This window comes from Laccaria bicolor, genomic scaffold (assembly GCF_000143565.1).
Source record: "Laccaria bicolor S238N-H82 LACBIscaffold_34 genomic scaffold, whole genome shotgun sequence".
Classification (NCBI taxonomy): domain Eukaryota; kingdom Fungi; phylum Basidiomycota; class Agaricomycetes; order Agaricales; family Hydnangiaceae; genus Laccaria; species Laccaria bicolor.
In genome coordinates this window covers 494,561-521,120 of record NW_001889905.1, presented here as the reverse complement: position 1 = coordinate 521,120, position 26,560 = coordinate 494,561, and the positions used below count along the sequence as shown (strand labels likewise).

General features: G+C 49.0%; 7 protein-coding genes across 7 annotated transcripts; 2 read left to right on the top strand and 5 right to left on the bottom strand.

The window, feature by feature from the left end:
- Positions 1-138: 138 nt before the first annotated feature.
- LACBIDRAFT_331573 (uncharacterized protein) lies at positions 139-4,233 on the top strand (the record flags this gene model as incomplete). Its single annotated transcript, XM_001885942.1, has 12 exons — positions 139-215; positions 380-423; positions 499-578; positions 715-800; positions 866-906; positions 942-1,630; positions 1,710-1,757; positions 1,809-2,057; positions 2,113-2,177; positions 2,232-2,401; positions 2,459-2,740; positions 2,792-4,233. 12 exons carry the CDS (start codon positions 139-141, stop codon positions 4,231-4,233), a joined length of 3,273 nt encoding a protein of 1,090 aa, XP_001885977.1.
- Positions 4,234-4,859: 626 nt separating this feature from the next.
- LACBIDRAFT_307310 (uncharacterized protein) lies at positions 4,860-5,513 on the bottom strand (the record flags this gene model as incomplete). The annotated part of the gene is made up of 2 exons (XM_001885860.1): positions 4,860-5,102; positions 5,151-5,513. The coding sequence occupies 2 exons, from the start codon at positions 5,511-5,513 to the stop codon at positions 4,860-4,862; spliced, it is 606 nt and encodes a 201-aa protein (XP_001885895.1).
- A 1,959-nt stretch (positions 5,514-7,472) lies between these two features.
- On the bottom strand, positions 7,473-10,750 carry LACBIDRAFT_307309 (uncharacterized protein; the record flags this gene model as incomplete). The annotated part of the gene is made up of 17 exons (XM_001885859.1): positions 7,473-7,611; positions 7,672-8,201; positions 8,254-8,297; positions 8,354-8,435; positions 8,483-8,579; positions 8,633-8,669; positions 8,723-8,822; positions 8,874-8,975; positions 9,024-9,075; positions 9,127-9,291; positions 9,342-9,552; positions 9,607-9,685; positions 9,743-9,761; positions 9,815-9,926; positions 9,976-10,006; positions 10,066-10,494; positions 10,562-10,750. 17 exons carry the CDS (start codon positions 10,748-10,750, stop codon positions 7,473-7,475), a joined length of 2,418 nt encoding a protein of 805 aa, XP_001885894.1.
- A 1,168-nt stretch (positions 10,751-11,918) lies between these two features.
- On the bottom strand, positions 11,919-14,415 carry LACBIDRAFT_331571 (uncharacterized protein; the record flags this gene model as incomplete). Its single annotated transcript, XM_001885858.1, has 5 exons — positions 11,919-12,279; positions 12,334-13,877; positions 13,933-13,975; positions 14,039-14,211; positions 14,245-14,415. 5 exons carry the CDS (start codon positions 14,413-14,415, stop codon positions 11,919-11,921), a joined length of 2,292 nt encoding a protein of 763 aa, XP_001885893.1.
- A 1,757-nt stretch (positions 14,416-16,172) lies between these two features.
- Positions 16,173-17,492, bottom strand: LACBIDRAFT_331570 (uncharacterized protein; the record flags this gene model as incomplete). Its single annotated transcript, XM_001885857.1, has 10 exons — positions 16,173-16,259; positions 16,295-16,330; positions 16,388-16,438; positions 16,514-16,592; positions 16,717-16,720; positions 16,768-16,797; positions 16,843-16,969; positions 17,068-17,069; positions 17,200-17,252; positions 17,476-17,492. The coding sequence occupies 10 exons, from the start codon at positions 17,490-17,492 to the stop codon at positions 16,173-16,175; spliced, it is 486 nt and encodes a 161-aa protein (XP_001885892.1).
- A 2,316-nt stretch (positions 17,493-19,808) lies between these two features.
- Positions 19,809-21,390, bottom strand: LACBIDRAFT_307306 (uncharacterized protein; the record flags this gene model as incomplete). The annotated part of the gene is made up of 2 exons (XM_001885856.1): positions 19,809-21,166; positions 21,222-21,390. The coding sequence occupies 2 exons, from the start codon at positions 21,388-21,390 to the stop codon at positions 19,809-19,811; spliced, it is 1,527 nt and encodes a 508-aa protein (XP_001885891.1).
- A 577-nt stretch (positions 21,391-21,967) lies between these two features.
- On the top strand, positions 21,968-26,305 carry LACBIDRAFT_307301 (uncharacterized protein). Its single transcript, XM_001885941.1, has one exon. The coding sequence runs from the start codon at positions 25,447-25,449 to the stop codon at positions 26,206-26,208; it is 762 nt and encodes a 253-aa protein (XP_001885976.1). The 5' UTR covers positions 21,968-25,446; the 3' UTR covers positions 26,209-26,305.
- Positions 26,306-26,560: the final 255 nt, after the last annotated feature.

Here is a 26,560-nt window from a genome sequence, read left to right as displayed (position 1 = left end):
TGTATCTCGTATATTACATGATTTGTACTCCTTAATTTAGCCCTCCAAACAATTTGATACCCACTTTGTTGTTGAATGTGTATGAATGCCAAACAATGCTCAGCACCATTGATCATTCAATTGGAAACTTAATCAACAATGCTGTCCTTCTCCATCACGACTTCCCCCCCTCCAACACGACTTGCCCCCCCTCTATCACAACTTCCCCCCCAACGGTGTGCCTTCGATGTCCCTTTCGGTCTGCAAATTCAGCTTCCAGTGACACCTGTCAGACTTCCGAGGAGCGCTGATGACAGTGCAGATCCTGTTCTTAACATGTACACGTTGTTCGCTGGTGCATCACCGCGGACCATACACAGCGCGCTGGCACATCACACAGAGGCGTGTTTTCGAAACACTTCTCATTGATGCAAAACATCTTCGGTGAGTGGCAACTTTTGGACTAATTACCTTTGTGGCATCATTTATTCACTCTTGAGGTGCTTCCTGCACTTCAAGCACTTCAATATGGCGAATCCTCACTTCACAACGCCGTCAAGGACCTGGCAATTATTGCCAATTTTGGCCTTTTTTCAGTGGTAATGATGACAGCCCCCCCACTTCTTCGTTGTGATGATGGCCATCCATGCGCCATTGTTGAATTTTCCCACTGGCCTCAAATTACCGACCCACCAACCATTTCTCCTTCCCCCCAACACTTGTCTCATTTCTTAGCCAATGTCGTTCTTTCCCAACATCATTCTTGTCCTCAGCGCCCATCGTATCTTGACCAGTGACCACGCCATCTGTCATTATCACTGGTATGTGGTGACTTACAAGTTTCTATGATTTACGACTGACTTGATGATATAGAAATGACAGACAGCTGCTACCATTTACGCCGCAAGTTGCACCCAACACCCAAAAGTAAAATCAGCCAGAGGGTTCTCTCAAATCATGAGAACTGTACACCAACACCTTCCTCATCGTGCCCTCCTTCTCCTACGCTGCCTCTGCCTCCCAGCCAGTATTTGCACCATCAACAGAAGCCCCCATGGACATTTTCGATGCGAGCACTTCAGATAGTGTCGTTGATCATACCACCGCTGAGGTAGATCATTGGCTGGGTGCTGGTGCCAGTGACGATATCGCGTCCATGTGCGTTGACGCCGCGTTAACGCCAGAGGATGACACAACACCTTCAAGTGTTGAAGAAACCTATCACCCAGATGGGAAAGACGTCAATGTTGGTGACACGGAAATGGCTCCCGTCGCAAACGTTAACCCCTTCCCTCCACTTAACCCTTATCCTGAGTTTACGTTCCCACCAGCTCCCTCTTTTCCGACCAGCCTTCCTCCTTGTGGTCCAGCTACCACTTGCCCCCTTCCAGCCAATCTGTCAACAGATTTTTTAGACGATGAACCTGACTACAACGCCCCTGCCGAAGATGAAGACCCTGATATCTTTCCAGCATCTGATGCGGGCGACATGTCACCTGCAGGAGACGACTCCGCCTCAAGTGAGCAAGGTGCCCATCAGCCATCAGGCCGGATCTCGACAGCTACTTGGGAGACACTATGCGCCGGGTTTCAGAAACTGGACGATTTGATTGATAAGCTCTCGCATGAGACTGGACACACTTCGGACAATGTCATTGCATTGTGGAAACGTAGCCATGCCCGGGAGTGCTCACACTCCGTTTGGAACAAGTATCAATGTTACTTTCTAGATAATCGGCCTTTGGAATGGTGATGGATTAATGACACAATGGCGAACTGTAAGTGTTCCTGCATTTACACTATAGCTCCCACTCATGGTCTTCCTTTAGGTAAGACATGTTGGGAGGGTTTCAAGAGAGATCCTCGATGCCCATGATGAGATGCTGACAGTGTCCAGGGCCCAGTTGACCATCAACAACTGCACACGCAAATTCAACACCTTGATGAGGAAGTACAAAAGCCTCGCCAAGAACGCTTCAGCAAAAGATGGGTTCGAGTCTTTGCTGGTTGTCGTTGGCAATTCCATTCACAAGGACATGGGGCTCACGGACTTGTACATTTCGCCAGGCGCTGATAAGGTTGGTGTTTGTGTGTGTTGTACTCAATAACCCCACTAACCATCCCCCACTCCAGTTCTTAGAAGATCGCCTTTGCTTCGATGAGAGCACGATGACTGGATTATTCAGGAACCACGTCTGGTAAGTTACCACTTTGTAGTACAGTACATCTTGCTAATATCTACTCTGCGACAGCAATTGCGTTTCAGTTGACCTACAAGAGCGGCTGGAGAAGGACCGGCACTCTCCATCAGACTCAAGCTCTTCATCGACAAATGTCCGTAAGGGTGACAAGGACAAAGTGGATGAGAATTCAATCCCGGCAGCAAAAACTGTCATCAAAGCCGGGATTCGAAAGGTGCTAGGTATGTTGACTTGCATTCTAAGTGAACCGACCTGCCTATCTAACGTCAACATTACAGAGCCATTCTCTCTCGGTATAAGCCTCGAGGAAATCCCTTGGGCCAAACTGGGCGGAAGTCTCACATGCGCTGGCATTAGGATTGAGAACTGGCCAAGAGGCGTTCCTTTTCCGTCTGCACCACCACCCAAAAGAGATGTTGCACCTGGGGCCACCGTGGTGAAGCGCAAGCGCCTTACGAGCCAGGGGATCAAAGACCTGGGTCATCGTGGAATTCGGTTGTTCACAGAGTCTTTTGGGAGTGATGCCACGAAGATTCATGTGGTTACTGCCAAGTCTGAGTGTGCGTACAGTTTTCAATTGGTGTACATTATTTTGGCTCATGTAACAACAGCCCTACTCGCCTCCAAGATTCCTCTGTTTGTGGAAGCCCCCCCAGGACCTGGCTCCCTCAACGTCATCTGCCGTGCCTTCTATAACGGCCACAAAGACTTCCTCACACCTGGTGATAGAGACTACAAGGCCATCTCCGGCCTGCACGTGGAACGTGAGATCATCGAAATCACATCAAGTCCCCCAGCAGAGACATCAGCTGCTCCACGCCGTACACACTCCAAAGTTAAAAAAGAAAATCCCCCTGACACTTCGCTTCTACAACCTTCAAAGAAACGCGTACCGAAGAAGTCGAAGGAGATGATCACGGACAGTGAGGAAATCAGTGACGAGGATTATGACCATGAACACCTGGAGAAAAAAGGGAAGTTGAAGGCAACGGCAACGGCAACCAAGGGAAAAGGCAAGGACAAAATGGCTCCTATCGATATTGATGCCCCACCAGTCATCCCACCCAACAAGTCTTCGCGCAAGTTTGCACCAACCCCTATTGCAACAGAAGCGAACTTGGGCCCACCCACCGACAAACCCAAGGTTGTTTTCAAGCCAATCTCGTCGTTCATTGCAGCTATGCAGGCTGTTGCGGCTGCAGCAAAAGCTAATACAGCGACCAATGCAGGGGGTGTTGCTATGGCAAGCGCCATCACTGCAGTTGCCAAACCCACACCACGCCCTGTCAAGAAACCAATGGTGCCCATCTTTGACCCAGGTGACCCTTTCCTCATCATGGGCGATTCTTTCCTTGTCAAACCCGCCGTTTCCACCAACGAGGGACTCCTTCAAGGCCCTGCACAACCCAGACACGCAAAGGCTCAAACTCCTCAACATACAGAGGCGACTGCTCCTCCAATCATCACCGATTCCACTACGACGATGGCCACTCACAAAAAACCTTCCGCCTTTGGTCCCCCTCGTCACCCCAGCACCGCTCCATCATCTTCGTCCAACGCTTCAAAGTGTGCAGGGGATGCGGAAAAAGTCACCAACATCATCACAGCAAAGAGGTTTTGCGGTGCCCTCAAGTCACCAAGTCCTGAGGGAGCCATGGGAGTCCAGGCAATGCAAGATTCAAGCAGTTGTGAACGCATGGCTGTTGAGGAACCAGCAGCCTCCTCAGCAGCCCAGCCAGCAGCCAACACATCTGCTCAGGGTTACCAGTGGCCCTACGGCCCCTACTATCCACCCTTTGGCTTTCCTCCAGCACCTGGTTGGAATTACCCATTGTGGAACCAAGACCGTCCTGCAGGGAGTGCAGGGGATCCAGCACCTGCCTTCCCCTTCCCTGCACACCCTATGATGGCAGGGGATTCAGTGCCTCCCTTCCCCTTCCCTACACACCCTATGATGCCCTTTCCGCCATTCTATCCAGGCACTGCCGCCAATTCTGCATCTGTCCCAGCAAAGCCAGCTGAAGGAGAGCCTGGCCCCTCGCGCTCAACTTAGTGCACTAGCGTTTTTGTGACATGTCTTCTCTTGCAACCTGTTGGACCATCATTGTTAGACCTTCCGTGCCCCTGCCCTCATACCACATTGTTATATTCTTGCTCATTTCTTGTATCCATCCCTCTCATTTATAATTTTAGTCTTGCCCTTTTCTTGTACCCCTCTCATTATTTACTTAATCTCTCTGTAATGTATGTCTTGTTAATCTCTCCGTAATATATTTCTTGAACCGAAAACATGGGAACTAAGTATGTGATATGTTAGGCACATCAAGCCTCACACCTGAGATGCCCTGCAGGCTTGTAACCTCGCACCTGACGCCCTTGTATGCTTATAACCTCACGCCTGACACTCTGGCCTCTTGGAACCTCACGCCTATAACCTGTGACACTGGGAGCTTCGTGCCTGACAGCCTGATGCCCCTACCAAGGCGAGAAACAGTGTGCCTTGCACGCAAGATCAGTCTCAGATTGCCTTCCCTATTTGGATTAATAGGGAAGCAGCAGTGGTGATACCTACCCATGAGGCCAATTCCTACCATCAAAAGAATCAGCCTCTGAGGTCCCCTGATGGTCAAAAGCGTCAGGCCTGAGGTGAGTTGGTCACAGTAGCAGTAGGTGGGATAATTAATATCTACAATGTGGCATTGGGGTTTCTACTAATGCAGTGGATCGATCCCTGCCAGCCACGGTTCTAATAGATGGAACGGCATCTGCGATAGCACGCATAATACTCCAGGCCTTGTGATGATAGGCAAAGCCTCCCAATTCAGGGTAAAATGTGAGTTCGTGCAACTGCCAATGCTTGTAAACATGGCCAATATGCAAGTAATTTTTGCGTTCAGACATCTCATGTTCAAATAATGTGATCTGCAAATTATTGTTTAGTTGGGATGAGGATCAAAGTGAACAGCTTACCTGGTTCTTTCCAAGGTAGTGTCCATCAAGCTGGAGTCCTAGCTTCTCAAGGGACAGGCAACGTTCCACAAACAAATCAATAAGTTGTGAAGTAATGCAGCCAATCCCCAGCCTGAGATCAACCAAGATATCACATTGGTTGAAAACTTTCAGGATCAGCTTGACATCCTGATATGAGAGGAATTCACCCATGGACAGCATGGTCAAGGTGTTTGAAGTCAGAGCCCCAAAGTACTTGATCACATCACCCTTGATTCCAGCAAAGCCAAAGTCGAGTGACAAAGTACAGAGAATGGGAAGAACAGGGAGCTTCCTGACAACATCTTTTTCTGATGAAACAGAGTCATTGAGAAGGTTTGGCATTGGAGGATCACGCCAGCCATGTTGGCGAATATAGAGTTCTTGAATCTTTGGATTATTTTGGAGTAAGTAACTCAAACATTTCCAGTTGAAACCATAGTCTGTATCCGGGAGCTGGAGTACATTTCCAATAAAAACAGCATTAATGCGCAAGATTTCAACCATCGGGCACAGAGGGAAAAAAGGAGCTATTGGGGTGATAAAATCATAGCCATAGATAGAAATTACCAAACGTGTGAGCCTGGAAAAGATGCCGGCAGATTGTAGCAATGTTTCAGCTGTTCTGAAGTCCCAAATTTTGACTTCCAAAGTCAACAGAGTGTTTCCAAAGGTCCTCCATAAGAATGAGAAGAGGGAGGAATGGAATGAATCCAGTCTTCCATTGTGAGTGTCAAAACGAGTGAATTCATCCTCAATGGAGAGCATTTCGAGGCGTTTGAGGCATGAAAGTGCATTAAAGAGCCGTTTTGTCTGTTCCTCGGGCGAGGGGAAACTTGGGATGAAACATTCCATGATCCACCCACAGAATCCCATCTGAGCTAATAGGTGAGGGACGAAAAGAATCCCCCGATAGAGTAGTGCCTCATACAGCCGAGGTGGGCAAATTGTCAACGCCGTCACCCAACAATTAATTAACGGGTCCCTGCGACGATCGATAATGCATGGCTGCCAGTGCTCAGATCAAGCTTACTTACAGGAGTTGTTCAATACTTTTTTCTAACAGTGTTGGGTCGCTGCGGGCCCTGCCAGTGATGCTCAGGCTGAACTTGTGGTAGAGTTTGTCCATCGCAAATTCAAAGAATGGACGGTTCATCCCGATAATTCTGCGAAGAAGGTGATTGTCAGCTTTAAGGAAGTCGGCAATGTAGAACCATATTTCGTTGGGAAGAAGCGGCAGTGGTGTCATTGCTGAATATGAAGGTGAAGGTAGTAAAACCTTGCCGTGAGAAATTATTGAAAAACCCCGCCTTTCCTCATCTCAAACTTCTGCAAAAAGCGCTCCCAGATCTCACCGACGCATGGGCACCAAGGAATATACATGATATCGTGATGTTTGGATAGTGATGCGCTAGGCAGGTAACATGATGGAAATTTCCAAACTGGAAGACCTCTAGCACCCCTGTATTCGGGACTGAGCCACTTTGGAGCCACTGGCAGGAGATGAAAGCAAGATGAAAGCCATGGCGAGGCGTCGAGGACCGGCTGCCATTGCAGGACCGGAATGAGCTTATCTTTTGGAGCTTCTTGTGTACTTACTTGTACCTTGGTGGTGGGCTGCCGACCCTTTATCAAACTCTCGAACTCGCCAGTAGTTGATCCCAAAGTCTACCTCAGTCTACAGACATAGAGCTATTGAAATATTACCATGTCCGCTTTGCCATCTCCATGCATTCAACTGTTTGTCTTGCCCCCACCCAACCCCCACTGGCGACTCAGAAAGGATAGCCAAGTGCATGGTGCATGCCAGTGGCAACTAAGCCTTGTACTTCGCGAAAAGCTGAATAACACCTCACTCGTCGTGCCAAAGTTGGTCTATCTGCCACTGTTCAATAATTGAAATTTGCCCGTATCTGAAAACTCAATGCCAAACCCTCTAATTCTTTCGTCTTCCGCCACACAGCGTCGGCGAGCTCAGGTGAGGTCAACAAAAAGACCATACTCCTTCAAGCAAAACCGTATTGGGACCAGACGCCTGCATCATTTTCATGATATCTTACGCGTATTTGTTTCAGTCTTAGCTTTTTCTTTTTTCTTGACAAACTTCGATGCAATGAACTAGATAGACATGTACATGATTGAGTAATGACTGTTTGATATAGAGTACATAGAGTGCGGAACGAACTTGAATCGATGAGACGGAGTAGACGATCTGTTAGACAGCAATTTGAAAACATAAAATCAAAGTACATCACGAAGCAACAATATTTCAAAACGACACAAACCCAAGGAAGGAAAATACAATCAATGCAAGGGAACCTGGGCAGTGCGAAATATGCCAAAGCCTCCGCTGCCTGGCATGTTCATATTGTGATGATAGGTAGCGGCAGCAGAGGCAACGTGATTGGCTGGCGGCGAAGGAGAGCCTTCTGGCCATGAAAACCTACAGATAACCATGGTCAGCGAAAGACGTCAGAAAGAGCAGCTGTCAATGCGAACTCACCCAGGCATCATCATATTCTGCCACCAGGCAGGATTTCTGATGGCCTGCATCGTGGCAAGAGTTTCCTCCTCAGAGAACCCAGAGTTGGAATATGCCGCCATTTCCAAATCATTTCCGAAATGAATCTGCCCCGTGCTCGCACCAAAAGTCGCCTCTGGCATGTAAATCGGAGTATCCATCGTCTGGCGCAAGTTATTCTGAGAGAAGGATGGATTTGGTTCAGCAACGTTGCTTTGGCCCTGCAGCTGCGACACGGAAAAGGTGATAGAAGCTGAGGCGGGTTGGGTTGGCCCGTTTGTCGCGGCGGTGTTGGGGGACAGTGGCTGTGGGTGAAGGCGACCTACGGTAACGCCATCCCTTCGGTGCCTGGATAGCAGGCCTGCGAGGAATCGGGCGTAGAGTTTGGGTGTGTGACGATCATCAATCGCTATCTTGGGTGAGCTGAGAGTCTGTATGAGCCGCCCTATCAAGTCGAAGATTTCGTTCTCCTGGTCTTTCGTCAGAAGTTTCCCGAACTCTGGTCGTAGGAGCTACTCAGACGAGTCAGTTGAAATCAGCCAAAAGGTTGACAAAGAAACCTGCCTTGAGAAGGAACGCAGAGGCAAACGATGCAAAAACGAAGTGGCCTTACAAAAATGTTAGATACACAACTTATGCATGACATCCTTCTTTCGCTACTCACCATCTGGGGCGTATCGCATATAGCCACTAGGAGCTAAACTCTCGATCATATTCTCAATGACCGATTTCGCAGCGTCCAAACACTGGGTAGATGGTCAGGCAGGTCGATCCAAGGCGAAGATGCACAAACCTTGTTGAAAAAGACATGGTCTCCTTGCCCCAGACCACGCTGATACGCTTGTTGAAACCCAAAAGAGAACATCACAAGCCGCGAATACCCGACAAGGCTGTGTACAGAGTGAGTTCATGGAATGGGTTAAACAATGAGATTGAGGCTTACAAGGGAAGAAGTTTGCATCGGAAAGCGCAACCCAAATCTAGACATGACTGTCAGTGGTCGAGGTGGAGGACAGTTGAGCATGTTACTTGCCACTTGGATCAGAACCCTCAGCAAATCGTTTTGACCACTCCTCGTGATACGCTGTGAGGTGCTCGTCATGTTTCAACGTCACTGTTCTGAAGTCGACCGTCTACCCAAACCGTCAAGGAGAGATCTGAACGACCAACAAGAATGACGTTACCTTGTTGAGACCACTTGACGAGGAAGGGTCGCTGAAAATCTCATCATGGAACTTGGCGACAATTTGGAGAAGCATAGAGTAAGCGCAAAGGTGGACGTCGTACTGCGCACTCATCAGCAAAAGTTTCAACAAAGTATGCAGCAAACTCACGGGGAGATTGTATCGCGACTTTTTATACCAGTCCTTTGCGTTTCGGACAATGCTGATTCAAAAGGTTAGCGAACAGGAACAAACATAGAAGAAAAAAACGCACAAATCTTCTTTAATCGTTGACGGCTTCCCAAACTGAGTCGCCGTAGATCGATCCAAATTGAAGCAGATCATCCAAACACGGGTCTTATTCATAATTTCCCGTTCCTGCCTCTCATTTTGCGGCTTTGTTGAAGAGATTTGATGCAAGTTGAGGTCAGTGGCGATTCTAGCAACGTCCATTGAGCTAACATCTTCCAGCTGGGAATGTAGAAGTACCTGATAGCAAGGCCGGTATACAGCCAACTTCTGTCTTCCTCCCATCTCCGAGCTGGGACGGCGTATATACTCATGAGGATATAGGCCTGGCAGAGCTCCACCGATTTCCAGCCATCGATCAGAGCGTTCGCAGCTGAGTGCTTGGCGAAGTGCATGGCTATTGGGTATATCTCCGACTTTTCAGTGTAATACCTTGATGACACTGCGCAGACTGTTGTATCGTCAGCCATACATACAGAAGGCAGATGAGAAGAGGGATACATACTAACGGTGAAGAGGAAAGGACACCGTGCAAATGTTGACGCAGGGGTATGAAGTACAGGGTCAAGTAAGGAGATGAAAGGCTGATGAGTGAACGTCAGAGACCTCTCTACGTTGTACGAAAAGTAAAAGCGTCTTACATCCAATTTCTGGAAAAATCTTTGTAGATGATAACTGTAAGTGTTACGCATGTTAACGAACGTGGAACATACATTTGGAACAGTTTTTCGACATCTTCAGGTGTAACTAAACCGTGGACGAGAATCTCTGGGGGACTGTGTTGTTCAATCAAGGTAGCCCGGATTCCAAGATCAGTGGCGGGGCCTACAAAATGATCGTCAGATAGGCTCTCATAATCAACATGCCTACTTACCAGGCATAAAGTACGTATCATTCGCGACGCCCTTTGAAAGAGCACGAAAACGTCAGAACGATAGAAAAAGGCGTCAAAGAAGATACGTACAACATTATCATCATCGAAATCCTCCTCATTAAGCAACCCATCCTTCGCAAAATTCTTCTTCTTCAGCTTACTATTACTCAAACTCAAATTGGCAATCAACCCAAGTGGGACATGCGAGTCCGGCAACAGCTTCTCAACGTCTGCACACGCCCCATCAGCACAATCACCACCAGAGTCATCTTCCTCTTGCGACGGGAGCACTCCAAAGGACTTCTTATGAGCCTCAGAAGACTCGACGTCAGAGTCATCGTCTCCCTGATTGCGGAGGTTGAGGAAAGCCCCAGGCCCGCCCCTCGAACCGGCATCTCGGACGCTCGATTGGAGGCGGTCGAGCCAGGCCAGGACGTTTCGGTTGTTTTGGTCCGACGGGGAGGTGGCCATACGGTAAGATGCGATGGAGAGCGGTGTGGCGAGGTATGGGTTGTGTAGCTATGAATAGCCGTGGGATATTATCAGCAACACAAGTCAAAAATAGAAGAGATAATGATGTATATACCTGCTTGAGCAACGACTCGATTATCGCGTCCTTCTGCCTGATTTGTGCGAGGAGGTATTCGCGTTTACTAGGAGGGAGAAAATCAGGATGTAAATCTGAAGTAGATGAAACTCGAGAAGGTGGACGGGTAGAAGGGGGTGAAGACATTGATAGCTCAGAGACGGGTGAAGAGGATCTAGTGGAGACCATCTTTGAAGTGCAGTGAAGTCAAGTGAAGGGGAAAAGGCGAAGGCGACTGATATAGATAGTCAAACCTACACTCGCACTTTTAAGCAAGCAGATAACAGGCCAAGAAAAGCCTATCAATCATATCCGCAATCCACAAAAATGACAAACCGAAACTGCGCTTTGAAAATCCCGTCCCAACGGGTAAAAAAATGCCGGAAGGACAAATGACAAGCACGAGACATGACAAGGGATGGACAGAGAAAATGCGGCGAAAAATGGTGACTCACTTCGGAGCAGTTCTGGGCTTCCGCCCTTCCACGACACATACATGTCCCCCGGACTTGCATCGCTTGCAGGTATTTTCGTGTTTCGGAAAGTCGCATTTCATCTGGTTTTAGTTAATCGGGATAGATTGCGAGGTGGCCCAGGTACATCCATGTGTAGGGTAGGGTAGACAGAGAGGGTAAGCGGGCAGTAACGCATGGGGGGTGGGTCCGGAGGAGGTCATTCCGGGTAGCAATATCACCAAAGGCGGCCGATGGATTGGAAGGAGGAGATGACGTCGGATACGAGGGTTGATGTGAATGAAGGGATAAGCAACAATTCGTTAGTAAAGCTATCACGGCACGCAGAAAGACCGAAAAACGACATGGAAAAAGAGGGAGGGAGGTGGTGCGTGTTTGTGCGTACCTTGAGTTTCTTGCAGTGTGTGCATGCTCCCGGACTAGGTTTGGTTTAATTCAGGAGAACCCAAACATATGCATGGACATCGGGAAAGATTGAGTGCGTCCCATCCGACCGATGCGAGATGCGAGGAGTCCATTGGTCGATTTAGAGTTTGGTTCGTTTTCGGAATAGAATTGAGGAGATTTGGCATAATTGAGAAATACGGAGTGATTGGCGTTCCGAGATGATGAGGCAGTGCGTTCATCCGCACGGACGTGGCGCAGGGCAGTGGCGCAGCAGCAGATGGACGGAATGTGTTGAATGGAGCGCCACCAGGTGAATGTAGATGTATTCCATTGCAGCAACGCGTGAAAAGAGGAAGAAGGGGTGCAAAGGAAATTGGTGAGCAAACGGCAAAGCAGTGGGAAAAAAACAAAGCAAAATAAAGGGAAAACAAAATGTGGCAGAGAACACCGCCACGCAAAAAAAAAAAATCGGCCGCATACGACAAGATGTAGCCGAATTAAACGGCGGAGAGGGTAGCCCATGTTGAAGCGGCGTAATGTTCATTCAAACCCGAGGTCGACGAGAGGTTAACGCCACAGGGTATTGACCGAGACAATTTTGGTGCAGAGCCACACGGAGTAAGGTTATATGAAAAGAAGAGAGAAAGCGCAGTCAGTTCCGGTTCTTCATCATCATAGACGACTGAGTGAATGCAAGAAAGAAGACCGGACGGGCAACACGAAACTATCGCAGCAATCCCGCAGTTGACGATATACGCAGCAACCCATGGGGAAACCAAGGTCTTCCAACCAAAGGCTTCATCAACCAAGGCTCCCCACCAACAATCTCCTCCGCACACGCTCCCCCTCCCCCCATCTCTTCCAAAAACACAACAACAAAGAAAAAGATGAAAAAGAAAGAAGATCACTCACAGCCGACTCCGCCCCCCAAACCCCCTCCCCCTCTTCACACCCTTACTAACAACCCCCAACCCACCCAACCCAACACCAATCCCACCACCATCAAAAAAACCCTCATCGTCCGAATCGTCACTATCCGAATCGCTCCCTGGTTCCCCAGCAAATTCAGTCCACGGTACAATTTTCAGTTGCCCATTCCCATTCCCGTTCTGTTGTTGCGGGTGTGGCCGATGTTGGTTTTGAGGTGGTGAAGAAGACTCTTCACCCACACCCCTCTTCACCCTTTTCCGTTTTGACCCCGTCTTCGTAACAATCCCAGTCCCAGTTCCATTCGCTTTAGGTGCCTGGGCTGCTGGTGGTAGCGGTGGACCAACGAGCAAGTGATGCGAATGTGTTTGTTTTTGGGGTTGGTGCGAAGTACCATTGATCCCATTAGTGCCAGGGGGAGAACCCCCGGGACTCAACTCAACCGTACCCACAGGTCTTCTAATGTGCGTTGACCTCCCCGCCGCGCCATTCCCATTCAGTGCACCATTCTGTCGTTGTGGATGTTGTGGTTGTGGTTGTGCATACGTGCCCCTTCCATTCACCGACGGCGGGCTCGGATGCGCGTTTGGATAACTCGCATCATCAGTCCACGACACAGAAGCCGGGGATAAAGAAGCAGAGTGTGTAGATAGCGTGTTAGACCCGGATGAATAGGCCTGCTGGTGATGAGGAGAAAGATGCTGTTGGCGTGCATGGGAAGGAGCGGGTTGGGTGGGACGTTGTGGTTGTGTTTGCTGCTGATGTTGCGTCTGTGCACTCGAACGCTGCTGTGGGTTCGTTTGTAAAGAATGAGGATGAGAATGCGTAGGTTGCTGATACGCCGAACTAGGCGTCTCCGTATAAGTTGATTCAGACATGGCCCTTGGATGATACGACTGAGGCGAGACAGAAGATGAAGACGCGCCAGCCGTAGCCGCCAAAAGGTCGTAATAGGGTTGATAGCCTTCCCTCGAATTGTCGTAATCATCCGAAGGCGCGCCCACATTAGATTGAGTGACCGTGCCACCCGATGCTGATTCCGCGTAGGCGCTCAACGAGTGAGGAGGCGTGTATTGCCCAGCGACAAAGTTGAACTGGGTCTGTGGCATTGGCTGGTACCCCCTGTGCTGGTGGTGCTGCTGCTGCTGAAGTGCGTCGTACGCTGTAGTAGCACCCCGCTGCTGGTTACCGAACATTTCAATCCATTGCTGGTACTGCTGTGCATGGCTGTCTCTCAGCTGTTGAGAGTTATCCTCTGGGTTGTAGAACGTTGATGGAGGGCCGATCATAGGTGTAGAGGCAGACGGTGCAGGTAAAGGCTTGTCAGCAAAGTACCACAAGCTACTGCTGGGTGCTGTAGTACTGTCTAAATGAGAAGACGACTGGGCTTTGAGGACGAGGTGAGGATGAGTAGGAGTATAACGATCGATGTGAGTTGAGACGTACTGTGTTGAGCAATCTGATTTGGGGGGTTCATCGACGAAAATGGCCCGGAGTCGCCACTTCCTGCAGCAGCTGATGGATGCATGCTGAACGACAAGTTGGAGGAGTATAACAGGACTTCCTATGCCCGGTTATTCGCACCAGCTGCACGGAGGAAGGGATGCGCCGAGGGGAAGGTCGCTTACTATAAACAAATATCAGAATTATCATAAACACTCATTTGCTTGATGGCATTGGCAGCTCGTACCTTTTGCTAAGAACCTTATTAGCAACAGCGAGAATGAGGATGAAAAACGCAGTCAAAAGGTATCCATCTGATCTCTGTAAATCTCTCCATTTGTTCCAGAATCCAGACTCAACCTTCCCTGACGACGTTGAGTCGAAAGATTCACGGAGAGCCGCATCGTTGCAGCAAGCAAACTTGGCAATCAGAAGTCACAAAGTTAACATCACACGTGCTAGATCAACGTCAACATCGACATCCTCCAACTCCAATCCCACCAACTTCACACCATTCCAGAGCCAATCTTCCTTGAACCTTCTTATTCTCCTCCAGGCAATCCTCCCCAAAATGGAAGTTTGACCCCAAACCCACGGATCCCTCCCCTGGAACGGCGCGATCATGGCATCATTACTTGGTGTAAAAGAAACTATGATGGTCCTGTCCTTCTTCAAAATGCGGGTTCGTTATGGATATACGCCTCACCAGTCACTACTGGTACTCGGCATAGTCTGCGCACGGCATGCGAGATAATATGGTATGACTCAAGCCTCCTCTTTCCTCCAACTCCGTTGCGGACGGACCCCAGTTAACGCCTAACTAGCCTGGTTTGAGGTACTTAAGTAATTGAACGTGCGCACCCTATTGATAAGAAGTACATTCATCACCTCTCCGATGAGAAGCCTAGGACCCTGGAATGTGCCCTCAGAGGCCGTATCCGGGTCAATTTGAGAAATTTTGATCAGTTTTGAGCAAAGATTGCACGCTGGCGGACGACCTCAACAAGAAATTGTGCTAGTATCCTAATGAAAGATGAGCATATACATAGAAGGAAGCCATAGGCAAAGTTTGGGAGAAAAAGACCCAAAAATGCGCCCTCAGGGTCCAATTTACTTGACCGGATAGAAATTTCACTTTTGGGCGAAGTCCGGATAGAAACTGCTCCTTTTCATCAGTTTTTTTTTTTCGAAAAGGACGCCCAACCTTCTAAACGATGCACAGATAAACTCGAAATCCGTGGGAATTTTTTCACCACCAAGGATACGGCCTCTGAGGGCACATTCCAGGGTCCTAGAAGCCTTCTCTGGAACATGAGCGACTGCGATGAAGGTCACGAGCGGCATTGGTCAGTTTCTTGACCGATAAGATTTAAAATCTAAGATTAAAGATACGCCGGGTCATCATGATCAGATTATGAAGCCAGGGTGTGCCTTTTGATAGAATCACAGCCACCCTAAAAGGTACGCTCTCCCCTTGCCCGTCGACCTTGTTCTCACAAACTCCTCCATTGTTAGTACAATGCACATAGGGTCGGTTCTCAGCCATCAGTACCGCAGCAACTTTTCCCCTCAAGGCCCAGGCCAAGTGCTTTCGGTCGTACTTATCAGTTAGTGGAGTGATAAGGTACATACGCCTGGTCATCAGCGCGCCTTTGACGTGCAATCACGGGGAAGCCTGCATTCAAATTTTAAGCCGCCCAACTTTGAACTATGTACGTTACTGACGTGTGTCTCGTCGCATTTCTTCTCACCAACTCCTCCGTTGTTAACTTCTTGAAGTAGGATCTAACATACGCTGAAATCTCAGCAGTCTTGGCTTTCACAAAACCCTCAGGCGTCAACCCGCAAGCTGAGAAGCTCCATAAATACTCTCCAGATAAACATCAACCCTCCCCCCTGCACGCGTCACCTTCTCCCGCGAACGCAAACATTAACTCTGGAACACGTAAAGGCCCAAGGGACAGTACCCCCACATTTTCGAATCCGGATGACACTTGAAGCTCGAGCGCTCCTTATCGGTCCGAAAACACGTTAACGGAAATGAAATTAAGTCGGCCCCGATCGTGGTATGTCAAAATAGGCAACAAAAAGCTGCACCGCATTCTTTTTCAATCCAATTACCCGGAGTTGGTGGGCTTTGGTGGGTGGTCTTCCTGAATCCTGGTAAGTCGAGGAGGTGGGGAACGGAAGTACTTATGGATGAATAGGTGGACGGGGAGCTAACGAAAAAAAAAAAAAGTGGTGTTCGTGCAGTGCCAGGGCGTGGACTACTTTGTAGTAGCCTGGACGGTTTTTGACTTGATCTTGATCTGACGGAAATACTTATTGTGTCATTGTCAATCCCAGTGATCCGAAGCTTGAAGCTTGACAAGCTTGACACTTCAAGCTTGTTGATGAATCGGACGAGGTGAGAAAGTGTGTATGCAGGAGGTACGTTCATTCGATTCGAGAAGTGCGTTGGTAGCTCCCTACTTACTTCATGCTTCAGCTATTACAGGCTCACATCCACATCCCTAATTCCACGGGATTCCGTACGTGCCTTGAAGAATCAGTAAGGTCACACACGGTGAAGGTGCGTACCTTGATTCAAACGTACTTCAAGTTCTGCCTTCCATCCGTGTATACAGGGGTAGATTTTCAGAAAAGGCTAAGAGACTGCCACCAATCCAATCTTTTTAAAAATGAAAATTCTTGCGAACACTTATAGGCGCCTTCTGCTCACATTCGGAGTTGGTGGGTGGTCCTCCTGACGTACGAAATGGAATTGTGAAGGGTCATGGATGGGCTTGACGGAACGCTTACTGTGTCAGTCCTTCATAGTGATCCGAACTTAAAGGTCTCCAGGTCCGGCAAAATACTTGGTCGTGAGCCTGCAATGGAGACGCACATTCGAAATTTAAAACTGAAAGTGCGTTCGCGGCTTACCTCTCTCTACTTCAGTCATGCAACTTCACACTCTGATTTCACAGGGCGTACCTTGATCCAGACGTACCTCCGCCTTCCGTCCTATCCAGGGGAGATGAAAAGAGAGGTAGGGATGCTTAAACTAACCTCCAATTTTTTTAAAACACTTATACAGCTGGCCCTCTCGGAATTGGTGGGTATTCCTCCTGACAGCCTGAGGCTGATGGCGTGGATTGCCGTTAATCCTGGTGATCCGACCTCCAAGCTTGAAGGTCTGGAGGTCGGACAAAATTCAAATGTAAATGGTCGTGTGAGGAAACTTTGGAGAGATACGTTTAGATTCTAAAATTGAGAAGTGCGTTAGCGGCTTACCTCTACCTCTACCTCAGTCATTCGACTTCACGTCCTAATTTTACGGTGTGTATCTTCCAAGTTATGCCAGTGGTTGCGAGAAGCGTGATAAAGCCGACTCCACATAGCGCATTCGGACTACAAGGGACGTACCCTGATGAGCCACGCGCACCGTGAACTGCGGTATAATTCTGTACCTCAACTGCCTACATACAGACCTCATCTTTTGAACTTCGCATTATAATTCCACAGGACCTAACTTGAGGAACCACCCGGGTATCGTGGTGTACCTTGGTACGGACGTATGTACTTCCATCCATGAAGCCAGCTATCAAAAGAGAAAACAAAAAAGGCAACGAAGACTACCTGCCCTGACTTCGAGTACCTTGGGCCCTCCTCAACTTTATATTCTAATTAAACGAAACGTACCACTGTGATATGCGCATTTTGATCCACTGACGGGGAAACCGGAAAATGGCGGGACTGCTGCCTCTTGCTGCCTATCCTACACCCCAATTTTGCATTGTAATTCCACGGTGTGCACCTTGAAGAACCACTAAGTATAGTTCTGTGCCTTGATCCAGTGTACGCACTTACATACCTATATCCAGGGAGAACAAAGGTGGTCAAGCCTAGGCCGCTTGAACCTAGGGGTAAGTATCATGCGGGAATATACACTGGACTTGCCGATTCGAAGGCGATTGTGTACAACGAAGTACAAAGGGGTGTGAGGAATTGGGGAGAAGGATTCCCCTCCTTAATTCGTTCCTGTTCTATATTTCATGCATTACCGATGGTCTTGTACCTAAGAAGCATGGAAAATCCAGGGCTCATTCGTATTGACTAAGTTCAAATACAAGCTCGACGCCAAAGTTGTTTCATTTCGAGAGGTTGCGAATCCATTTAGATAAGATAAGATCAAACACGGAACAACAATCATTACTTCATCGATTCATCCATCGACATCAGGCGTGGTCAGCGACTCAGCGTCAGCAAACTGTCCTGTGGTTGGCTCTATCTCTTGATGCAATAAACCTCACGCACATATCCCGACCCTTTCAGTCTGACATACCTTCCTCTTTCCGTATCCGAATTGCCTCTACAAAAGACGCCATCTCACTCTCACCTTCCCACTCTGCAACAACGCTTATATGGATCTTTCTGATCTCCAGGGTCTAGAAGCAGAAATCGAACGAGTCAAGGCTGCTATACAAGGCCTGAGAGAGGAGCAGACACATCTACAGTCCCTGCGCAATCTCAAACTCCCTTTTTTCCATCTCCCTCCTGAAATATGCGTCACTATATTCTCGTTTGCTTGTCACAAAGGCCGTCTTCCCAACGATCAGAACCAGGAGGTAGTAACGACGCCCTTCACCATAAGTGGTGTCTGTCGTGCTTGGCGCGCTCTAGCACATTCAGTGCCTGAGCTGTGGAGTTCGGCATTGCTTTGTGTTGGCTCAATGATTACATCTAGGAGATCAAGGATACAGGCAGAACTTCTTCGTCAATGGTTGCACCTTGCAAAGACATTGCCATTATCGATATCAATCACATTCGACGAGCGATTTGCTTTTGAGACCCTGCTGGGCATTGACAGTCAAACCGCTATCATGGTCGCCACCTCTCATTCCCACCAATGGGAGTCGGTTGATCTCACTCTCCCGTCAGGCTTGCTCTTGTCAATTGGTTGCAGGCCCTTTCCAAACCTCCAATCACTCAGCTTGCAACTCACACGAGAAATTTCGTCAACTCCACCACTTCCCATATTTCTTGATGCACCCACACTCCGTATTGCAAATAAAAATGTGGAATTGCCCTATCACCAACTGGAGGAGCTTACTTTACGCGGATACGATATTGCACCCTGTCTCAGCCTTCTTGGCAAATGCTCGAATCTTACATTTTGCAGAATAGTCAAAGTGTCAACTAACTGGGGAAGGCCAGCTGGAGACACGTCTCACTACCTTGAGACCATGCACGAGGAGGGACGTATGTAACATACCTCGTCGATGGCGACGGTGCGACATACACTGGCAACTGACTCGGCTAAATGCCCATAGAAACTCGCGGGAACAAAGTTCGGTCTCTCCTCTCTTGTTAGCTTAACCTCCTGGAGTTTAGAAGGTGTAAGACGAATGGGGGTAACGACGAAATTATTGGCCATGGGTGGAGGTTGTGAGTGAAACGGATGACTCGGACGCACCCCTTTCAAAATTCATGATCAAAGACGCGACACCTGGAAATGCCAAATCCAGAAAGCCGCCGATCCCGCTGTCCAGACTTCGCACGGCACCTCTCTTCTACCAAACACGTACAATACCATCCAGTCGCTTCAAGGTATGTTTTTCATGCAAGGTACATATTGCTTCATTAACGAACGAATGCTGACTCCTAAAAGATAATAGAGTTACAGTCGTGCAGCTTCACATTCGGTCGAAGTAGTTGTATCTTGTATTAGTAGCAGGTGCTCGCTGATTATTCGCATGCTGGACTAAGTCCCAGGGAGCATCGAGGGCCCATGTTCAGGCCACCAACTGGACAGACAAATAACTCAATAGGAGGTCTGAAGAATACTGGCGACGAGACACATACTTACACTGATCGCACAAGGTCTACACATTCCAGAGGTATGTAGTCCATGCAATACTACGGGCAACAGGTTCGAATCGGGTCATACATCCGGTGGAAGCAATATGCTAGGTATGATCCAAAAGTCCATTCACCGCACACGCAGCCTTGTCCGACTTTCTCCAACCTCGACCTCAATCCTTGTAAAACCCTTCCAAACCCTGAACGGTCCCAGCGAGATCCTTCATATCACCCTTCGCACCCGACGCGCTCTCCATATCCGGAAGGCAAATTTTGCCAAGGGCCTTCGCATGATAGCGCTGCACAACGAGACGGCCGATGAGCATCAATGCCGCGGCGAACGAGAGGTAGGCCCACAAGGGGATGGATGGGGTACGGATGATTAGAGCGGGTTGCACGAAAGCATGCGGAGGGAAGGTAGGTGGGATCTCAGCAAGAGACCCATTCTTGCCAGCGTGCCAGGGTTGCGGGGCTAGGAACAGTGGCAACTCCTGTTCATCGTCGTGACAGAGCTTTAACCCTCTATTGTTTGCTATAAGTGCAGCGGCACCCCACGTCCAAGGCTCGCTCTTCCTCATAGAGACTGGTTTCGGTGCGTCTTTCAATATGTGTAGCAACGTCGCCGCGAGAAGACAATGCCTCTGAGTGTACTCGTCCGAGGCGTAAGGTAATGTACCAACCCATTCCTTCACATTATCCCAACTCTCGTTACAGTACCCCAACACAGCTGCGTTGAATGCAGCAGCGTTATAGGGATTGCTGGCAATGTACCCGGCGCCATGACGTTGGCTGAAGAATTCATAGGTGTGCCAGTAATTCGACAACGCCTCGAAGCTGGTTATGTTGGGAGAATTAGGAAGTGCGGGGAATTCGAAGCCTTCGTATACATTGGTAGCGATTTCATGGCAAAGTTTAAAGTCGGCTTTTCCTGTATGCTCCACGCCATTCTTGGCCTTGACCTTCTGTCCAGTTGGAAGGCATGGGTTTTCATATCCGACAAGCTGTTTGACGAACAGGTTGTTGTAGGCATCTACCCCAAATTCATCCCAAGAGCGCGCATAAACATTTTCCTTTCGGTTCTGTGACCTAATGGCAGGTATGTTGGTACATACGGAAAGCGCGTGGGGGTCCAAATTGTCCTGGACTGCGTATGCAAACTGGTGGGAAGCCCCTCCCATTTCCAATACTGCTGTTGTGTTGCCTTGATCATCGGGGCGCCCGTAGTTCAAGTACGTCCACACAAACAACCCTTCCTGTTGTCCGGGTATCGTGCGGATGTTCGTGGTATGAAATCTGAAATAAAGGCTGTATGATCGGATAAATTCACCAGCATGGTGAAGGACATAATCGTAACGAGCCACATGCTCTCGCCCCAAGTTTCGCATTCCTGCTGTGGCCAAAAGGTAGATAACTGTGTTGTCAGGAGTTGATGCATCGGCACCTCCCAGAGGCCTGAGATGGTTGACCGCGGCATCAAGGATAGGGCCGAGATGCGCTTTAACGTCCTGTCCGGTAATTGCGCAGTGAATGCCTGAGAATCAGTTTGAGTCAATGATATAGAGGGAAACGGAAAGGCGGAAACTTACCACCACCGCAGGTCCCTATCTCATGCCGCGATTTTGCATCCTCGAATATCTGGTTGATTCCGAGACGGGCCCAAGGCGGCTCAGCACCAATATATGGCGACCTGAAGATAGAGAGCCTAGATCCTGTCGAGCCGGCGTCGATGAGAACAATGTACCTGGTTGGCGCCATGTTGAGTGAAGAGCCGTGTTCCCTCTTTTCGGTGAGGCAGAGTCAATATGGCTTTTATATGTCGAACCCAGCGGGAGACGACAAATTTAGATTGGAGGCGCTTGCCACGTCTTCGCAAAGACATACGGAATGGAAACGCGACAATCTGTTGGGAACGACCACCAGGAACAAGGCAAAATATGACCTTAGCTTGTTCGCGTGGAGAAATCCAACAAAGCCAGATAATTCATTTGACTTTATGAGGCCGCAGATGTCGTAACATTCAAGTTCAGATCGCCATGTCAAGAGGTGTCAGACGCTGAGCATACTGGCAAGACGGAGATCTTGAGACTGGATTGTTTCTAGCGGCAGGATCGGGGCATACCCATTATCATACGGATGGTGAGCCGTTCGAGGTGGTAGACGACTGTTGTGACCGTAATAGGTTACTATCACGTGAAGTCAACATTCTCCTCCTCCCCCCACGACGCGCGCTTCCAAACACGTATCATCCAATCGCTTCAACCTTTCTGTTTTCTATGCCAGGTACTTATTGCCCCATTAACAAACGAACAATGCTGATTCCTGAAAGATAATAGAAATACAGTCGTGCAGCTTCAGCGCAACGACAAAATACACTACTCTACATATGATAAATACCACTAATAAATAGTTCAAGATGTCGCTGGCCACGGTTACACCTTCCAAGGACTTGCCTTGACGCGTTTCAGTGACCGTATGCCTTCCAGTTCCGATCTGTGCCCAGCACGGCTGACACTCGCACCCTCATTAGATTCATCCAGATGATGTTGTGGTAATTTCAAAGACAACGTCCTGCGTCTGCTCTCCACCACGGGTGTGCTATCATGCATCATCATCTTTTCGTTCGACTCGGTGTGGCCGAAGAACAGGGGGTTGAAAGAGAACCCAACGTATGGGCCCGTATCGAGTTTTCGGATAGGCGACAAGGGGGAGAGAGGCTTGGAGGATACTGCATGAGGAGGGACCTTCAAGGCCAACGAACTCCCTCTGCGGTGGGTCCTCTTCGGCGACTCTCGGTCAATGCGTGTCTTGGCACTGAAGGGTGGTGATTCGACGCAAGTCGAGGAAGACATGTTCGACATGACTTCCACATCACTGTCAACCTCCCTGCCAACACCCCAGCCATCATCAAGTTTCCTCTTACTCGACGCAACCTCCTCACACAACCTCCCCTCCAGCTCATTCGAAAGATCCTGCTCAACAAGACTCGCCTCCCTAGCCAACTTAAGCCTCTCTACCTCCCTCGCGAGTTTCCTATACTCGCGGCTCCATTCCCCCGTCACCTCCAAAATCTCAAGCTCATGCGCCTCCTTCATCTCCCCAACAACCCTCCTGCTCTCCTCCAACTCTCTTATAAGATCCTTCACAAACTCCTCTAAAAGCCTCTCCTTCCGGACATCCAACACCATCTGCTTCGCAGCCCGCGTAACAGCCGCCACCCTCGACCGCTTCATCTTCTCCCCCTCCGCGATGAGCTCGTCGATCTGTCGCTGCATCTTCCATATCTGGTTGGCGAGCAACAGGCGATCGCAGAACGCCTTGAATGCGTTGGAGCATTTCGCCGCTTTGGTGGAGCGGAGTGTGTCTCGGAGGCCTTTGATCTCTCGTTGTTGTTTCCAGACGCGGTTCATCAATAAAAGCCGCTCGCAAAAGTTGGAGAACGCTGAGCTGGCGACGGCGTTCTGCTGACTTTGAGAATGTTGGGCGGGCATGATCGCAGCAGGGCTGGTACGAGGAGTGTTATAATGTCGCGCAGAGAGGTTTCCCTTCGTCCACGCTACGAGGGGGAGGTTACGCGGAGAGGGGAGTTTGGAGTGCATCTTTTTTTCTAGCTGCCGATCGAGCTCTTTGAAATCTGCGAGGACTTGGTTGGCTCTGGCTGCGAGGTCGTGGAAGGGATGGGGAGGGGCCGATGGGGCGACAGTGGTGGTTATTGGGGGTAGAGGTTCTGGGCGGTATGATATCCTGACAGCGACGTCAATCACCAGCAATAATATACAAGGCGGGAGGAGGTAGAAGAAAACGCTGGACGAGGGCGGTGTAGAAGAAGCGATGAAATGTGAGACCTGCTCTTGCAACGTATCGCTGCTGGTGTAAATGGCGGGATGGGCAGAATCCATGGCTGCGTTAAAGTAGTGTGTTGGGCCGATTATAAAGTATTGTTTTTCTGACAATAACGGCAGGGGGCAACGGAATGGGAACAAGAGAGGTGACGACAGACGTCGATCTTTGTGAAGGCGGAGAACGTACGGCTTTTACTGGATGCTCAAGGACACAGCCCTACGACGCATGGAGGCCTCAAGTTTTTCGCTCCAGTGATTATCATTTCAATCCGGGACGTCTGTCTGCACACGCGATTTACATGAGGTACAAAGGGTCACGTGGTTTAATTTTGGACAGCAGGATCGGCGGCTCTCTGGATTTGGCATTTCCGCGCGTCGCGTCTTTGATCATGAAAGGGGGTGCGTCCGAGTCATCCGTTTCACTTCCATCCTCCAACCCATGGCCAACAATTTCGTCGTTACCCCCATTCGTCTTACACCTTCTAAACTCCACGAAGTTAGGCTTACAGGAGAGGAGAGACCAAATGTTCCCGCGAGTTTTTTTGGGCATTTAGCCGAGTCAGTTGCCAGTGTCTGTCGCACCGTCGCCATCGATGAGGTATGTTACATACGTCCCTCCCCATTCATGATCTCTTTCACTAAGCTCCACCGTCGTCAGACCGTAGCAGGCCGAAGATTTTTATCCGGTTTCATCTTGACCCACCTTGCTGCGTACTTCAGTTCTATTGATGGGGCTGAGATACAAATCATTCCCTTTGACGAATCCGATATTATTGACATGGGTCCAATTGTGGACTTTGTAGTCTCCAAAAGTGGAACGCCAATCGGAAGTATGTTCCAATCACAAGAAATCCTGAATGACGTCTTAAATTTGCCTCTTTAGGGCGTTTAGTTGAGATACCTATGATTTTCACCACAAACAGAGACGACATGGCCAGCCATCAGTTTTGCGCGGTTTTCCAAACCGACCACCTAATGCTAAGTATGTACTCCTGGAAAGGTTTTGCCGTCGTCCTGGCGGGTGAGTATGATTCTTGCTTCCATCACATGCCTACCTCAATACATGATTACAGCTTGAATGCCCTCCGAGGGTGTGTTACCAATGGCTTCGACTGGAAGTTCTTCATTTTCCGAGTACAGAATGGCAAGCAAAATAAGGGGGAGCTTTTGGTCCTCGACACTATAATTTCTTACACCGACCTTCCGCTGCTGATGCGTGTTCTTTATGATTGAGTGGGCTAACTTGAACTTATTCCTTGCTTTTGAGGGCGCAGCTTCCCTGAATAATTCAGGTGAAAAATTGCAGGGATGAAGACCCGCAGTTTTGTGAGGTCGCGTGCTAAGCAGTTCGTGGAAGAGAGTACGAGGTAACTTGGAAAAGCAGATGATAAACTTGAGAAGAAGAAGAAGAAGAGTAAGTTTAGTCCGACATGCACCAAAACCATTGTGCTTCTAAAGCTCACAACTGGTTAAAGGGAGACTTGAGGGGATTTCAGGGGCGTTTTCGGCCATTTTTATTCTTTCACTCAAACTGTAGAAAATGCAATGTAATCATGTACTTCGGATAGTAGGATTCAGATAGAATTAATGTTCATGGCGAGACTCGACGAAAAGTATCGTTCTCAGTACAATATTCCTAGATATATCGATAGAAAAGAACATCCCTTCAGCCATTACAGCTTGGTAGTCTGGTCCAAGACATCTCGCGTATGTAAAGCACCTTAAAAAGTCGTGATGCTGGGCACGTTCACCCAATAACTTCATATTCCTGTCTTCAACGATGCTATGAGGCAGCCAAGCCCTCCGGTTCACGAAAGCGTCGAAATGCTCCAACGCATTCAAGGAGTTCTGCGATCGCCTGTTGCTCTCCAACCAGATATGGAAGATGCAGCGACAGATCGACGAGCTCATCGCGGAGGGGGAGAAGATGAAGCAGTCGCGGGTAGCTGCTGTTACGTGGGCAGCGAAGCAGATGGTGTTGGATGTCCGGAAGGAGAGGCTTTTAGAGGAGTTTGTGAAGGATCTTATAAGAGAGTTGGAGGAGAGCAAGAGGGTTGTTGGGGAGATGAAGGAGGCGCATGAGCTTGAGATTTTGGAGGTGACGGGGGAATGGAGCCGCGAGTATAGGAAACTCGCGAGGGAGGTGGAGAGGCTTAAGTTGGCTAGGGAGGCGAGTCTTGTTGAGCAGGATCTTTCGAATGAGCTCGAGGGGAGGTTGTGTGAGGAGGTTGCGTCGAGTAAGAGGAAACTTGATGATGGCTGGGGTGTTGGCAGGGAGGTTGACAGTGATGTGGAAGTCATGTCGAACATGTCTTCCTCGACTTGCGTCGAATCACCACCCTTCAGTGCCAAGACACGCATTGACCGAGAGTCGCCGAAGAGGACCCACCGCAGAGGGAGTTCGTTGGCCTTGAAGGTCCCTCCTCATGCAGTATCCTCCAAGCCTCTCTCCCCCTTGTCGCCTATCCGAAAACTCGATACGGGCCCATACGTTGGGTTCTCTTTCAACCCCCTGTTCTTCGGCCACACCGAGTCGACAGCCAACGAAAAGATGACGGTCCATGATAACACACCCGTGGTAGAGAGCAGACGCAGGACGTTATCTTTGAAATTACCACAACATCATCTGGATGAATCTGGTGAGGGTGCGAGTGTCAGCCGTGCTGGGCACAGGTCGGAACTGGAAGGCATACGGTCACTGAAACGCGTCAAGGCAAGTCCTTGGAAGGTGTAACCGTGGCCAGCGACATCTTGAACTATTTATTAGTGGTATTTATCATATGTAGAGCAGTGTATTTTGTCGTTGCGCTGAAGCTGCACGACTGTATTTCTATTATTATTTTTAGGATCAGCATTGTTCATTTGTTAATGGGGCAATAAGTACCTTGCATAGAAAACAGAAACTTGAACCTTGAAGCGGTTGGATGATACGTGTTGGTAGCGGCGCGCGTCGTGGGGGAGGAGAACAATTTCAACGGCACGTGACAGTAACAACCTGTACTCAAATCGCTTACTACTCTGTCCCCTTCATCCACCATTCAGATTATCCCTACTTAGCTTACTTACATCTCACTCACAACGAGCTG